The sequence below is a fragment of the Haplochromis burtoni genome, unplaced genomic scaffold (assembly GCF_018398535.1).
Source record: "Haplochromis burtoni strain Fernald_Lab_line unplaced genomic scaffold, NCSU_Asbu1 Contig_116, whole genome shotgun sequence".
Lineage (NCBI taxonomy): Eukaryota > Metazoa > Chordata > Actinopteri > Cichliformes > Cichlidae > Haplochromis > Haplochromis burtoni.
In genome coordinates this window covers 499,932-516,011 of record NW_024582477.1, presented here as the reverse complement: position 1 = coordinate 516,011, position 16,080 = coordinate 499,932, and the positions used below count along the sequence as shown (strand labels likewise).

Here is a 16,080-nt window from a genome sequence, read left to right as displayed (position 1 = left end):
GTCTGCAAATGTGAACAGATCTGAAGATGCACACATGTACAGGACACTGGAATTTCACTCATCTTGCTGGTTTATACTATAGGAAATATAAATAATCTCTATTGTCTTCGTGTGTCAGCTGCTAGCTGAGGCGTGGGCAGTCCCAGCGGTCTATCGCAAATCAAGCACGGGTTGCTGTGGCAGGGATCAGAGGATGAGTTTCCTCATCTACACAAACATACTGAAATCCAGATCACTGGGACATTTCACTTGCTTTCCATTCTCCCAGATGTACACCTTCCCCACTGATGACAACAAAAGGCAGGAATTGGTTTCTGGGAGCTGTAGGAGGGCCCCTACCACCACTTCTCGAAGAAGATCCTATCTTTGGGGAGGCTGAGGTCCATGAGGGTTTTTGAAATTGATTCAATCATCGGCGGGGGTCCACACAAGTAACACAGAGTTTTTTGTGGGTCCACGTGTTTCCGCAACACCTCCTCTGTGAGTCTCCCATCTGATGAGACACAAGGGAAGCAAATCAATTAATTAAGACGCGGTGCTGCGGCACCTATCCCATCTCAGTCGCCTACATGGAGACTTAGCCTATGATGACACAGATAAATCAACCAAGACAGGCTGTGGTTGAATGTGACAGTTACTCAATCATTTCATCCAAACAAAGAAAAGCGAAAGTGCAGTATTTACGGTTGACAAACGGCAGGAGTTGCAGGTCGACGTCTGTGCTCTGCTGCGTGACATGGAAGTCACAGGAGAACTTGTCAGGAAACTCTTGGCACACCTCAATGATAGAATTCTGGGAACACAGAAGGTAGGATGTTGTACATTTATAAAAGTTTATTAAAATAATTAAAAAAAACAAAACAAAACCTTCTCATAGATTTTACACACATGGAAATTTTCTAAAGCATACCTTGAACAGCAGCTCTTGGGTGTTCTTGGCACTGTAACAGAGGTGGGCGGAGCTTATGTTGTAATCCCGGCCACCTGAAGCTCGATTGAGACGCAGCAGATCTGCTGTGTGCAGCATAATTGAATACAAGGGATTGATCCCTACACCTCCAGCCACCAGCAGCAAATCCACAGAGGGTTCAGATGGCGATGGGTCAAAGAAGAATTCCCCGCCGACACGCATGGCCACTCTGGAGCCCACTGTACACTGAGAGGAAGAGGGAGAGACGGAGAAGTGGAAGGAGTTTGAAACAAACTGCAAAGCCAGCTAACTCGCATCCATCCGTGATAAGCAGTGAAATAAACATTTTCAGAGACAACAAACTGCATCTAAAACCAGCCTCAACAAGTGTAAAAAGCCAATTTTAGATCATACGCACTACAAATCGATGTTGCTGCTGTACGAGTGCAGCCGATATTACAAGTTACAAAAGGCCTTTTGAAGTCGAGGAGAGCACTAAATATGCCTTTATCTGCTTTAGCACACATGACCACTCGCCCACATGATAATGCATGCAGTCGTAATCTGCTGTGATGGTCCCTACACTATCCCTGTAACACAATATCAAACAAAAGGATCATAAAGTGATCTCAGAGCTGATAGATGTAAGTCTCAGTACCCTCAAACACACATCGCTCGTTCCTATTTACACACAGCATAGTAGCTCAAAGCTATTTTTTTGAGCCCATCATCAAACAAAGAAGCTGCAAACAAACATGTAGACTACAGAAAGGGAGAGAGAGCTGGAAGAAAACGCTGTTAATATTCATACAACTACTGGCACCAGTGGAGTTTAAAAATGATGCGTTTGTCTCTCTCACACACACACACACACACACACACACACACACAGAGAGTGTTGTGATATATTTGCTCTAGTATTTGATTTCATATATTAAAAGGGAAAAAAGCTATCCATACCTATCTGGTCCTGTTTTAAAAAAATAATTGTCACCCTTGTCATTTATTCCTGCGGTCTACCATTTATATTTTATTCCAACAGAGTTGGTGCAGATCACCGACAATTTTGTTATACATGTACACAATGTTCCCTCTAAGCTGCGCACGTGCGCAATTGCGCACTGCTGGCACGGTCTCTGCGCACAGTAAATCTGTGTTGCGCACAAAAGAAAAAAATCTAACCTGCATTGAAATTAAAATTAATACTTTAACAATTCTGTTTTGCAGTGTTAGTCAGTAAGTAACTGGCTGCTCCAGTATGGGATTAGAACGATGCCACCATATCCCATAGTCCAGCCAATGATGCGATTCACATTCGTATATACGCAGTTAATCAACGTTGTTGACAGGCTATGACAGCGTCCTTATGTGTTTTAGCTAGCAAAGCGGCGTGGCTGATGTGGAGTGAAGCCACGTTAATGACACCGTGTACAACCATTGGAGATGTGAGCAGGACAGACGGAACAATTGACGGAAAAAGTGTGGACTTTATACCAGTTTTTAAATTGTGTTGATAGGCCACGTAAAACCAGACCACAGACTCATAATACAAGTCAAAGCTTTTTTTAAAAAGAAAGAAAGTTGTGTTTTCAAAATTGGAGTTCAAGTTATTTTTACTTCCAATAGTGTTAACATACTACACAGGTCAATGACTAGAATTTTTTAAATTTTCATTGTAAATGGGCTAAAGCAGTTAATTAAAAGTAGTCTAACATAAATGTAAATGCTGTAATTTGATTATTTTAATAAACCATGTAACTTGGATGGATTCGATGCTGGCGTGACCACAGTGCACACGTCTGATGTCGCTCACAGTGGTCCAAGGGACCGCTCGGGGAGTTTGCGTGTTCGCTCAGACACGTGAAAAATTAGAGGGAACATTGCATGTACAATAACAATAAAAGGCTACTCTATTCTATTCTGTTTAAGGGCACCCTCCTGTACATACAGTCAGAGGTGTTTATTTGAGATGACAAAATTATCTCCATCTGCTCTTGATGACATCATGAAGAGCCATGAGTTGGGAGCAAAGAAACTGTTTGACACTGAGCATTTAGAGCAGTCTGAATTTCTGACTCATGTTTGCTGACCTCACTGTGTGACATTTTGAGCCATGTTTAAAATTAAATCCACCATTATAATAAATAAATGACACAAAAGGAAAGATACAAGACAGCTCAATTAATGGTTGTTCGCAGATAATAGGGTGTGTGCAAACACACACACATCAAACAATTCTAAAAATATCAGCTCATTTATCTTGTTCATTCAACACTTGTGTGATTATGTCGTAATGTGGATTGTAATGCTGTAACACCTTATCCATTATTGGTCTTAGCCTCATGATTTTTGAACCTCTGCTGTTTTATAATATTCCTTTCAGTTTTCTTGATTTTCATACAAAACCAGAGATCTGGATACCATAAAGGACGTGATTATTGTACTCACTGTAGTGTGGACCCAGTGGGCTGGTGGGTGTTTGGCATATTTGACAGCCAGTTCAACAACTCCCTCCCTCTGCAGCAGACCTGGGCTGGAGCACATGGAGAAGCCTCCAACCTTCTCCACATCAGGGATAAAGAAATCCACCCTGCAGACACACAACAGCAAAACACAGCATTTAATCATTCAGTTTATTGATTATTTACATTAGCAGATGTTTGAACTTGATCCATAGATTGTTTCACTGATTTTATTGTCACTTAGTTATTATTTTTGGGAACAATATAAAGATGTCTTTGAACAGATAGCCAGCGAAGAGTAATATATTAGACAAACTTTGGGAAATTGATCGGGTCTAGCCATCATAAGGGCCAGGAATGGTGACTGTAGCACAAATTGGTACATGCCTACTTGCTAACAGTTAATAAAACAGCAAAAACAAAAACAGGGCCAAAGTCTAAATGCTTATAGAGTGTTTCCATGTGCATCGACGCAGCAGAAATCCTCTTTTGGAAACCAGGGACAACAAAACAGAACCAGATGTAAAGCTGATCAGTTTATTCAAAGTGAAGCATCTCTTTCTTACACATAGTCACATCTGTCAATCAGTAGGAACAATAGAGTAGTCACAGTGGGAAAAATGCAGTGCTAAACAGTTGGGCTAATGTTCCACCAACACAATGACCTACTGTTACACCAGAGAGACCCTCAGAGGCATCATAAATATGGATCCGCTGTGAAATCATGTACATATGTTCCATCCACCTCCTCCTTCTCTTCCTCCTCTCCCACCTGGAGATGAACAACTAAACAGTCCCTTTTTTCTTAAAAAACATTGCAAGTCGAGAATTTCCATCTATTTACATTCATTATCAGCCGCCGCAGGGCAACTGGCTGCCAGTTTTATTTCTCACCACCGCCCACCAACAGTATGGGCTCATGTACATACTGCATGTGCAAGCTACACTAATTAACAATGGCAACACTGACTGACAGACCAGGACTGAGAACAAAACAGAACCAAAAAAAAAAAAAAAAGCTCTGGCTCATTGAAGAAGTTCCCAACCTGCTATTGGAAGAGTCTCTTGACGTTAGCTTAAACATTTCCTCATGTTATGCATCGGTCAAAAAGCTGCCAGTATACGAGCAACATCAAGGACGATAAACGCTTCCCCATGTGTCTATTTTCAGTCATCCTCATCTGACTCAAGGCTTTAAATGATTAAGAGGCTTCGATCCTTCCTCCGGTTGATGGTATTGACCAATATGAGGACTACAGCTGAAATTTACTGGAAGTTCTGTAAGAAGTGCTTGGAAAAGATGAATCTGACACAACCCTGCCCCCATGTGGGGATTATAGGCACTACATGACAATGACTGATGAAGGAAGACCTAAGTGCTATTACTGTATTGCGTTTCTAATGACACCATGAAGAAAACAGAAAAACTATTAGCTTAAATTTTAGTAGTAAACCAAATATACTTGTAATTACTTTATGAATACATGCTATGTAATTTATTGTCTTTTGCAGCTAGAAATCAAAGAAGATGGGAGTGTATCCACTATTTTAAATTAAGTTATTCCCAAAGTCTTTAGAAAGAGAACAGGCCTTTGTGTGTTAATGGACGCATTTTTCTTTTACAGCACTACAGTTTACAACTGAAAGCCAAATCTCTGCCCACATTACCAGGCTGCACTCTCGAGTCACACCAATAACGATGCAGCTCTGTTGCCTTTTGTTGTCCTTGGTTTTTCTAAATTGACAGACGCTATTACAACCCAGTGTCACTACACAACAATACGGCCATTTTACCTCAGGCATATAGAATGACGGGCCCAAGCACTCGTGGTTGGAGCTAACAATGCCGTTTATACCCAATTACACATAAATTACAGTGTAATAAAACAAAACAGGGACACGCTCTTGTTTGTGTGCCGTGCTGTAGAAAGAAAACATCATGCATTATATGCCACTTAGTGTACTTCCCATATGGCAAACGCCATGGGCATGTCTGAAAAACCACACTACTGCATAAACAGAACGACAAAGCCAGCGGTGTCAGGATATGTATTACAAGTCTGAACAGACGGGTGTACTACGAGGCCAGATTAATAGCTTCGTAAGCCATGTTAAACTCAGAGTTTTCTGTATCAGAAAAATGGGTCTCTATCTGGCTAAATCACTGCAGCAACTTATGCTGAACACATAACCTTTATGTATTTATGTATTCAGCTGGTGATGCAGAAAATGTTTAAATGTTTTTATACTTGTTTCTAATCTGATGACTAATCTCTTTTATATTGTTGGAAATGCAGCTATTAAGGCACAGAAAACACAACAAGAATACCAGCTGAATCAATAAATCTAATTTCTCTTTGAGCCGGTCATAAACCAAAGCGATTCCCAGGTCTCCTTTATTAGACTATGGGACAGTAAACTTTAATCTTAAAATGTATCCAGTTTAATGTTGCAGAGCTTTAAAGTGCAATTTACCTTAAATTAAAATGTTTATTTTTCCGCTCGGTGTGCTAAATGACCAGATTAATGATTTTCTGCAGCATTACACTCCTTTATTTACAATTTACTGGTATTTGTTTATGTTCTTTGTAGATTTCTAAACACCATTTTATCTGTATCATCACCTCTGATTGGAGTAGGACACACTATCAGGGCTCATTTGTGTGGAAGAAGAGTCATATCACAAACAATGAAGCAGAAAGCCTGGCTTAACAAAGAAAGCTTATAGTTACTGTTGTGGTACCTGCCATCTCTAACTGAGGTTTTAGGTTTTGTCAAGACAAATAAAGCAAAGAAAGCCTCAGGGACTCTTATCCCATGCTAACTCTTAAACATTTCCAAGTTGTAGCACAGTGTGTGAATAGAACCATTTTACTCTGAATTATTCAAATGTTAAAAACTGACACTGACCAACACTGAACTTCTGAGATCACTCAGCTGTGATATATACTCTGCAACCTTTTTACATAAGAGATCCCCAGTCTCTCAGTCATTTTAAACCACTTTTAAAAACATATTTGTTCTTGTTTGCCTTCAAGTCTAGTTGAGCAGAGCAGAGTATGCAAACTAGGGGTGGGTTTTGATTATCGATTAAAATCGATTCTGGCTTGGATAACGTGATATTGATTCATTAAAATCCTGAATCGATTTTTTAATATAAATTTATTTTGCCCGAAATGCCAGAATCTCAGGTTAAACCTCACAAAATTTCAACAACCACCAAACAGCTAAAACAGTAAATGAGAGCAGGAACACGGATTCTGCACAAAGACGTAAACACAAAGCGCGGACCCAACGGATCAGAAGCAGTGAGATGTTGCCTTTCTCACCCGACGGCACGGACACGGTCGGGGCTGAAAGCTCGCTGATTCTGATGTTTCGGCGGGTCCGCGCTTTGTGTTTACGTCCTTTTTGTGCTGATTCTAAAGCTGTTAGTTTGATCTCTCTCCAAACAATATTGACTGAACCAGCAGCAAAAGAAGATCCAAACTTTGCTTCACATAAACATCGTCAAGAATTCACTCTGACTTTTGCTGTTTTGCTTCCACCACGATAAAAACCACACTTCATGCACAGCTCTCTGTCTCTCTCTCTCTCTCTCTCTCTCTCACACATTATACTTCAAGAACAGTTTCCCGTCTAAAAATCTCTTTTCTTCATTATTCGCTTGCGCACAAGTCTACCGTTGTTTACAGCGCTGTCGGCCGCTGTTTTTTTCCTCATTTCTGCTGTTCAGTAAGCTACTGAACAAATTTAAACTTTTTAAAATTATGCAAAATTGCAAAACGCTTGGCTGTGTCTCTAATAAAACATCTGTAACTTTGCTCTGCTTCACTTCAGCAGCATCAGGTAATATTCATATGTTGATTAATGGTTTTCTTTCGTTTTTGATTGACTGCACAATATATTTATAAAATCCCAGGCCAGGAAAATCACCTTCATGTTTTTCTGTGTTTTATCCACAGCTACTTTGACACAAAGGCATCTGCTGTGATGCTCACACCTTTGGTAAAGTCTCGCAAGTGTCAGCTTTCTTTTTATAGGTATACGAATATGGAAATGTACTGATGCATGATCTGAATTATAATATTTCTGACTGTCTGAGGCAAAATTTCCCCGATTCAAATTGAATCGAATCGATTCGGGGCCTTGTGAATTGCAATCGAATCCATTCTAGAAATCAGTGACCATACCCAGCCCTAATGCAAACACTCTTATCTACTCATTTTATTTGATTTTCAGTGTATAGTGAATGGTGATTTAGTGACTGGAATATATATATATAGCATATAGGAATGAACTCTGACTTGACTTTTACTATGAATGTGCCAACCTGTGTTAATAGGATAGTAGTAATTACTTGGGTAGGAGATGTTCAGTCGGACAAACTTTGTCATGCCACCATTTCTAAATCACCCCAAGCATTGTGTATTTAAAAAAAAAGTTTTAATACTGGCATGCCATTAAATATGACAGAATGATCCGTATTGGTAATACTGTTCAAATACAGTCTATAACTGTCTATAAGTTGTGTTTGATGTGCTCCTAGAGTGTATCCCACTCTGGGATCTTCTACTACTGACTGAAGCTGTCATATGAGTATTCTCACAGACAGTTTCAGAAAACTGCAGTCGACCCTGGTACTGTGTGTAGTTTGGAAAATGCTGATTTCAGTTGTACCTTCTCTTATTTAAAACTTAATGAGAGTCTACTCACCACTGGCCTGCTTTGAAGGTGAAGTTTGGATGCACGGCTATTCTCAGTCTTTTTACCGTCTCTGACTCGTTTATAATTCCACATACTTGTGCTGGATACAGAGTCTAAGTCAAAAACCCAGTTAGAGACACACAGAGAAGAGTTCAGTGGTGGGTTAATAATAGTGTGGCACAGTTAACAGACATCAAGATCAGATTCCTCAGCTACACACTGTAGACTTACATTTTGTCTGTAGTTGTTCGAGGTCCTCTCTAGGTGGTCCATTTGCCTTTTGGAGGACATATTTCTTCTACTGAAAAGGAAACGGTCTGGTCACTTGTCTCGTATGAAAAATACTGTGTCGTGCAGTGAAGAGCAAGAAAGCAGCCACATGTGACACACACACAAGAAAAAAAAAACAAAAAAAAAAAAAAAAAAAAAAAAGGCAGCAAGTGGAGTTTGCCCTCACTGTCAACAGGGAACCATCGAGTTAAGGATCCAGTTCATCAACATTAAAAATACAAAAAACCCCAAAACAAAAACACAGTTTCTCACTAACTCTTCGCAGCTCATTCACAGCACCTCGCACACTGTGGTGTGCACAGGGCACCAAGTGCTGGAGGGGGCTCCAAAACAGGCTAATGATCATTGATCATAACAATCATAAGAACTTATTTAAATTCAAGAAAAAGTACATTAGGCACAGTCAGACAATTAGAAGCAATATAAATACTACAATGAATTATGGTGCCCCCTACTTCATCTCCCAGCGGTTAGCAACAGACCCGCTGCCTGCTACCATGATGTGCACACAGACTACTTAATGAGAGTCACCAGTAATGAATACAGCCTGGGTTTAACAAAACAGCAGCTGAAGTAGTGCTTGTTGCTAACTGCTGACTTTCTTGTGAGTTTATTAAAAGCATGCAGATTTATAGGGTTACTTAAAGCAGCAGGATTATTAGTGTGTATTACTACACCCTGCTAATACAGAATAAGACATAGTTTTTTCATTATAAAATGATATAAGTTTTTGCTTCAATTTTATTTGCAGGTTACAGTATTTGGACTACTCCACGTGTTTACATGGACGCATTACTGATACATTTGTATATCATTTTTTTTGTGGTGGGTAAACAAACTGCATATTTTCTTCTTCTATTTGATTTTTCATTAGTTAATGAATGATTGTTTTATCAGGGTTACACCCAGAAACATTTCACAAATGCTGAGAAAAGCCACAGACTGAAACATGTAACCAGAGAGCTGCATGCATTTACACATTTAGCACAACAGCAGGATCTTTAGCAATTATTCCCATAATATAATCCAAGCAGAGACTCGAGATCAGTCTGGACCTTATGCACGTCTCACTCTGTACACTCTGTGTTATGCACCTGTAACACAGAAAATCACAGCAACCATTCTCCTGCCATCACAGCTGTGGGAACATTTTATATTTAATGTCACTAAAGCTCTTTTGTGTTTACTAGGGGCCAAAATATAATTCTTAATGAGTTTTTTCAGTTTATTCAAAAACCAAGATTTAAGGAACGGTCATTATTGGGCACATGGATATTTCTCAAAGTGTCACTGAAAAGTTCCAGGAATATGACCATTAAATATATAAATCACATCCTAGAAGTTCCATTATGCACCCTTGCTTGTGCACTTTGGCTCTAAAAAGGATGCGGGATCTCCACCAGTATGTCAAAACTGTGATCCTTACACCTGACGTCTACTTTGGCAAAGTGGATAACCAAGTTGACAATATCAGCCTCGAAATTAATTCCTGTTCCCATTTCCCACATGGACATAAATGAAAACTATTCGTTTGTAGCTAGAGACCCAACTCACCGCCTCCAATGATCCTACACATTGAAGTCAGGACAGTTGGTACCAAATAATGATGATGTTTGCTCTCTGCAAATGTTTAAGAGCCACAGTGAAATCACAGTGCAATGATCATAATGGGACGCAACAGAAATATACAGGAAGCAATATAAGAATGAATTTCAAGGCTGATGTAAGGATTACCCCTTATAGGAAGTGATATAAAAATAACAGCAATGCTGGAGGTAGTCGCCAAGATCTTGAAGAAGAGATGAAGACAAAAATGAGAACAAAAGCCATAATCTGACATTCTTTCTCGTTTCATTTAGGCCTGTGGATAGTTTAAATCAGACTATATGGGCTCTGATTTTCTGTTGCTCGTAATACAAGAACAGGGGAGATGGGGGTCCACTCAAAAACATACACTTCTTTCGTTGTCAGAATCTACTTTGCCCCCTCAGGAAACTCACCTCACGACAGAGCTGGGGCCCAGCAGCCTACAGCAGAGCAGACCGGCTGCAGGACACGACAGACTGAAGGTTCGAGCAGTGGCGGACAGTAAACAGGAGACCCTCATCGCGACCTGGGTTCATGTCAGATTAGAGCAGAAAACACCTGGATTTAGCTTTCAAAGCCGGAGTCTGTACCTTATGCTTAGCATCACATATGAGTATTTTATACACCCACTTTTGTTTCTTTTCCGATCAGTATACACCTCCATGTATTAAAATCAGACTATTTTTAATGGAGTTTGGTGTGACCGCCTCCATCATGAGGTTAGCCGGCTAGTTGAAGCTAGCTACCGAGTAAATGCCGGTTACATTTCATTACTTGACACAAACTAATCATATTTTTCTTCTTACCGGCATAAGAGAGGACTTTACTTCTGTCAAACGCTCTTCATAATTGTCTCGTGTACCTTCGGAATAACCTTGGTGGTCTTATGATGACATGACGCGACAGGTGACTTCTTCGTCGTCGTTTTACTGCGGCTGGCGACTTCTTCTGTTCTAGTAATGCCCCCTGTTGGCAAATAGCATCCAGCGCCTGACCAGAACCCACATTCTTAGTTCAAAAGCAATTGTACTCCCTCAGAAAAAAACACAAACACAACGTAAATCCATCAGATGTCACTTGTGCTACGGTCTCATTATTTTAATAGTGACTTATTCACCAAAGTTTAATGTTTGCGGGAGATTTTTGCCTTCTCTGTTATAGGTGCCATAGTGTATTAGACAGTCTCACAGTGTATATAGCCCATTTTAATGGATAGACTCCTTTAAATACTTTAATTCAAAAATTAATAAAATGCCATATTAATGAGGGCAATCTCCACTTTAGTTTTTTGTCACATGGCTGCTCTGTTGAATTTTACTTATTAATGCATGGATAACAGGCAATATAGAAATAAATTTGGCTCCATCTTGTGGCCATAAACAGTGAACATTGCAACGCCAGAGGGTGAAATTGTGGTAGTGTCAAGGCTGGCTGTGGAGCAGGCAAGAATTGGACCTACTGTAAATGCAGGACTCAGAAATTAGAAGCACAAACTAAAAAGTGGCTTTATTAACTTAAACTAAGCACAATATAATAAGCTGAAAAAATTAAATCTACAACTCTTCATGGAAGAGGATTACTGCAAGGGAAGACACAACAAGGCAGGAGGATGAGACAAAAAGCAAGGGCAAGGCAAATATATACAAACACAGGATAACAAGAGGATGGGAAACAGGTGGGAACACAGCTGGGGATCACTAACATATTGACGTCGGAGGAAGTAAAACTCGGCACGAGGCTTAGTGGAGACAAACACCAAAAAAAGAAGGAAGGAACAGAATACAAGAAAAGAAAGGCAGACATGACACAAAGACAGAATTGTAAACAAACACAGAGACAAGAGACAGAAACACATTTAGGCAGGAATAACCAGGGATTCCTGTAACACACTGAAACCAATAAATGATACTTAAAGAAAGTATGAAACCAGAACATAAAAGACTAACCCTCAGGCCACAGATAATCAAAAATACCAGGATAAAGAAAACTCAAAACAGGCCCAAAACTTAGAAAGCCTGGGACCAGGACACACAGCTTGCTCCTTCTTTTAAAGTCTCCTTCATGTTTGTTTAATGTTTCTTAATGATTTCACTAATACAGCCACATGCTTTTTGCTTTTTTCACAACTGCTTTCACATTTTTTGATGTGGAGGATAAAGGATTGTATAATACAGTACAAAAGTCTTCAGCCACCCCTCATTTCTTTGTGTCATTTCTTTCCCTCTACTTATTGATGATGATTTGTAACAAATAATTTGATTTGGATCCATCATTCCATAAGACCTGTTGATACTGATTTTCAGTCCAATACTGTGTAATTTGACAGTCTCTTCTTCCCATTTCCCTTCATTAAGAATAGCTTCATGAGATCCACCCTTCCACTGAGGCCATTTTTTTAAAGAGGTTTCAGTGAACAGTAGATGGATCAACTGCAGGGTCAGATGGATCTCTCAGGTCCTGTGTTAGATCTTGGCTGGTTTTATTCCTCTTTCTTATGGACATGACTTTCAGATACTGTTCATCTGCTGTACATAGTTTTTTAGGCCGGCTACTTCTTTTTCTGCCTGAACTTGTCCAGTTTCCTGGCATTTTCTAAAGACACAGTACACAGCATGTGGTGTTATGTCCAGTTTTTAGCTAATAGCTCTTTGGGAATCACTTTGTTGTTGCAAAAACAGAATTTTATGCCTGTCAAACTGTGTTTTCTTTGGCGTTGTTCATAGATTTGACTAAAAAAACTGAAACAAACTCTGTGTTTTTGTTACAGGCTGCTCATAACAAAGTGCCCGAAGTTACATTTTAAAACTGGTTCTTTGCTAAGCTGTAGACATAACACTGATTCATCGCTTGAGTTAGGTGCCTTTTTATGCTTAAATGGTTCAAAGGTCAGTGTTAAGTGGCTTAACAAACACGTTTGTAGTGCAGTAAAAACAAGTGCAAAGTGCAGCCTTTTGTTATTTGCCCTGTTGAAACTCATTTAAACACACTTGACAGTGATATGTATCAAGTTAAAGAAGTTTCTGGCAGTCTGTTTTCCAAAAAAATACTTATTCAGATACATTGTATTTGTATTCAAATTGTTATGAATTTAAACAGTTAGGACATTTTACTATAATTTACATAACAAAGTCGTAATAAAATTAATCAACTGTACTCAAAAATGATCCCGTGTGAACCTGTTCCTGTCAGTCTGAAAACCAATTGTCATTTAAAATCGCTCAATTTGACTCTGAGCGACAGGTCAGAGGTCAACTGTGACACAGTATTTTAAATACCATCCTACGTGAAATCCTATGTTACTTTCTACAGCTTGACACAGACACACCACCCTTGTATGAATCATACGTTGCAAGTTATAAGGCTTTCCATTATAATTTTCCACCAAAAAAATCAGTAAATAAAATGTAAAGACCTTGGCAGATATAAGCCACATTGTAATGGATTCCAACATGACCACACTCCACACAGCAGAGATAATGCTGGTTGGTTCAAGACTTTTGTACAATAATGTAGATCAGTCAGAAATTCAACCGAATGCTGGTTTTGTCATTGGTTAGCAATGCTGCCTGGCACCAAGCAGTTTCCTGGTTCGAAGTTTGCATGTTGTCCCTGCGTGGGTTTCCTGGCTTGCTCCCACAGTCCTGGACACATGTTCAGTTGATTGGCAATTCAAAACTGGCCATGGATGTGAGGTAGATAAAGCCCTGTATGAAAGTGAAAAACATATGACTTGTAGTCTAACGTCTTTGAGTGGTGAGTAAGAGATTAAAGCACTGTATAAATGCAAGTGCATTGCATTACTGCCTGTCCTTCAGTGAATTAATGGCTGCACAATCGGTTATAATAACTGCAGTTTGAAAACATTGTGTGACATTTTATACCTTTACTAACACCTTAGAGAGAATACATTGTGGTCTGTTGATTACACTCTGGTGCTATTTATGAATCTCAGGATTGTTTAGCCATTGCCAGGAGGTATTGTATCATCAGAAAAATAATGGAAAGATCTAAAGATAAAGGCAACTGGAATTAGGCAATTTTAAGATCTGACATGTAGCAGTGTTGTACATTAAGGTCAACCATTTCAAAGCCAGTGCAAAGTTACCATGGGTAGGTGCAGTTCTAGGTTCATGTGCGTGTATCTGCATTCACGAAAAGAAACACATTAAATAGAAAGAAAATTGGCTGAGAACTGTTGGATTCCTTTCTGCATTCTTGGACGTTCTCATAACGTCAGTAATCACAGGTGAAGCTGAGTTTCTCGCTGCTTTACTCATAGTTCCAAAAACATTGACTGAAAACATCCCAGGAATGCAAACTGTTTAATTAAAAAGATACAATGCAAATCCAAACTCCACCCAAAGTAACAAACAACTGTTACTATTTTTGTTGGTCCAGTTCTTAGTGGTATTTCACCTCTATAGTCTTTAGGCTGTGATTCAGAATTTGTCACTGAGGTGGCCTGTGGTTTTAGGGCTCAGAGGGGTTCATGTTGTCTGCAGGCAGACCTCTGTTTACATTATTACTATCCTTAGATACAGTAACCACTCACTTCCTCTGCTGCTTTTTCTTTTTTTTTTTTCTATCTGACTCTACCAGTCTAACTGGCTGCCTTCCTGCTCTCTTTCCCATGGCTAGCACACCTTGGTTCAACCAGTTGTTCAGTACTCAAAAAAGATTTTCAGGTTTATCAAATTTCACTCATACGCATAAGGTGTGATGCAAACGCACCAACGTCATCGCGTATGGAAACACGAGCGCAGACGGGCACACGTAAGTCGAACTGTGTGTGCATGTGAGTCAATGTTTATTTATGGGCTTGTAACCTAATGGTAAACTCATTGTGTCTTAATAATCTGTCATAACCTACTAAAGAGTCATGACATCTATATATAGGTTTAGGACGTTATACTATGTTGCTGACAATATATGACTTCCTGCCAGTGGAAAAAGTAAAAGAGCACTCAAATTCAAGTCCCAAGTGTACACATTTACTAGATTAAATTCCATTTAAAGTCATTTAAAAATGATTTTTTATACCTGACAGAGCACAAATATATGATCATTATTTGTATTTTAAAACATTACCTCCCTAAAGTGACTAAAAGTGTTCATTTCCTCTGCATGGCTGCTGCATACTTGTGACTGTGTGGCTGTGAGAAAAAAGTGTTGATTTATTATGTTTCTAATGGCACACAGTCAAACCACACAGAAACAGATACAAATGGAGGGAACACCTGCAATAAAGGTCATTGTTTCAGTGTGTTGCAACTTCAAATTTTCTACTCACATTCTCCACATGCTTCACTGTTTCAAGGGACAAATGCTCTTCCTCTGTATTTTCACCCTGAATAATCAGTTCAGTGTTCTCGGGATTGGAAGCTAATCTTTATTTTGTAGATCTCCCTCTCAAAATAACTGCATGGGTGCTTTCTTTATCTGGTAGGGCTGAAGTTAAATATCAACTCTCAGCAAGGCTGCTTGCAGCATTAGGGGAGAGGAGAACAGATGAAGCGATATAGGAGAGAAAGCTGGAAGAAAAGACTGGGAGAAGATATAATATAATAGCATAATGTGATGCAGTTCTAAGTTGAAATATGGCACACATGGCAAAAATGGCAAAAAAAACAGCTTCACAAATGTGGGAAATGGCTTCACGAAAGCAAGTGGAATGCCAAAACATGACACTTGAAGGCATCGTGTTTCTGTTTTAAAGGCCAGTTCATTATCAATCAGTTTATTTAAGACAAAAATGTTTACGTGCAAGGTTGCAAAAAAAAATTGTACTGTAAAAAATGGTATTGTTTACTTGGGTGAAAATGCATAAATGATGGTCGGTTAAGGATTCACGGTTACCTCTGTTTGAGCACAGGAACAATAAAGTACAAACACAACCAGCTTTCTGTTCGCACCGGAAAGAGGAAATAACTCTAGAGAGTTTCGGCCCAGATGGGAGAGGAGGAGAGGGAGTCTCCCAGTTATGCAGGACACTGACTGAAACAGAAAGAGAGAGACAAAGAGGAACTGCAAACAGTTTCCCGTTGCCATAGCAACAACTTTCACCTGTGTTTCGGAGGAGGGAGATAGAAAGGATTCCCTGATATTCTTTCTATCTCTGTTTCT

General features: G+C 39.4%; 1 protein-coding gene across 2 annotated transcripts; it reads right to left on the bottom strand.

Moving 5' to 3' along the window:
- Positions 1-109: 109 nt before the first annotated feature.
- Positions 110-10,922, bottom strand: oxnad1 (oxidoreductase NAD-binding domain containing 1). Of its 2 annotated transcripts, none has more exons than XM_005928619.3 (8): positions 10,764-10,922; positions 10,371-10,483; positions 8,311-8,380; positions 8,089-8,192; positions 3,359-3,500; positions 911-1,156; positions 685-793; positions 110-493 (listed from the first exon to the last, which is right to left on the bottom strand). In XM_005928619.3, the coding sequence occupies exons 1-8, from the start codon at positions 10,767-10,769 to the stop codon at positions 336-338; spliced, it is 948 nt and encodes a 315-aa protein (XP_005928681.1). In that variant the 5' UTR covers positions 10,770-10,922; the 3' UTR covers positions 110-335. The 2 variants fall into 2 exon arrangements, with proteins under 2 accessions (XP_005928681.1, XP_005928682.1); XM_005928620.3 differs by having other exon boundaries at positions 8,311-8,377.
- Between the last annotated feature and the right edge of the window lie 5,158 nt (positions 10,923-16,080).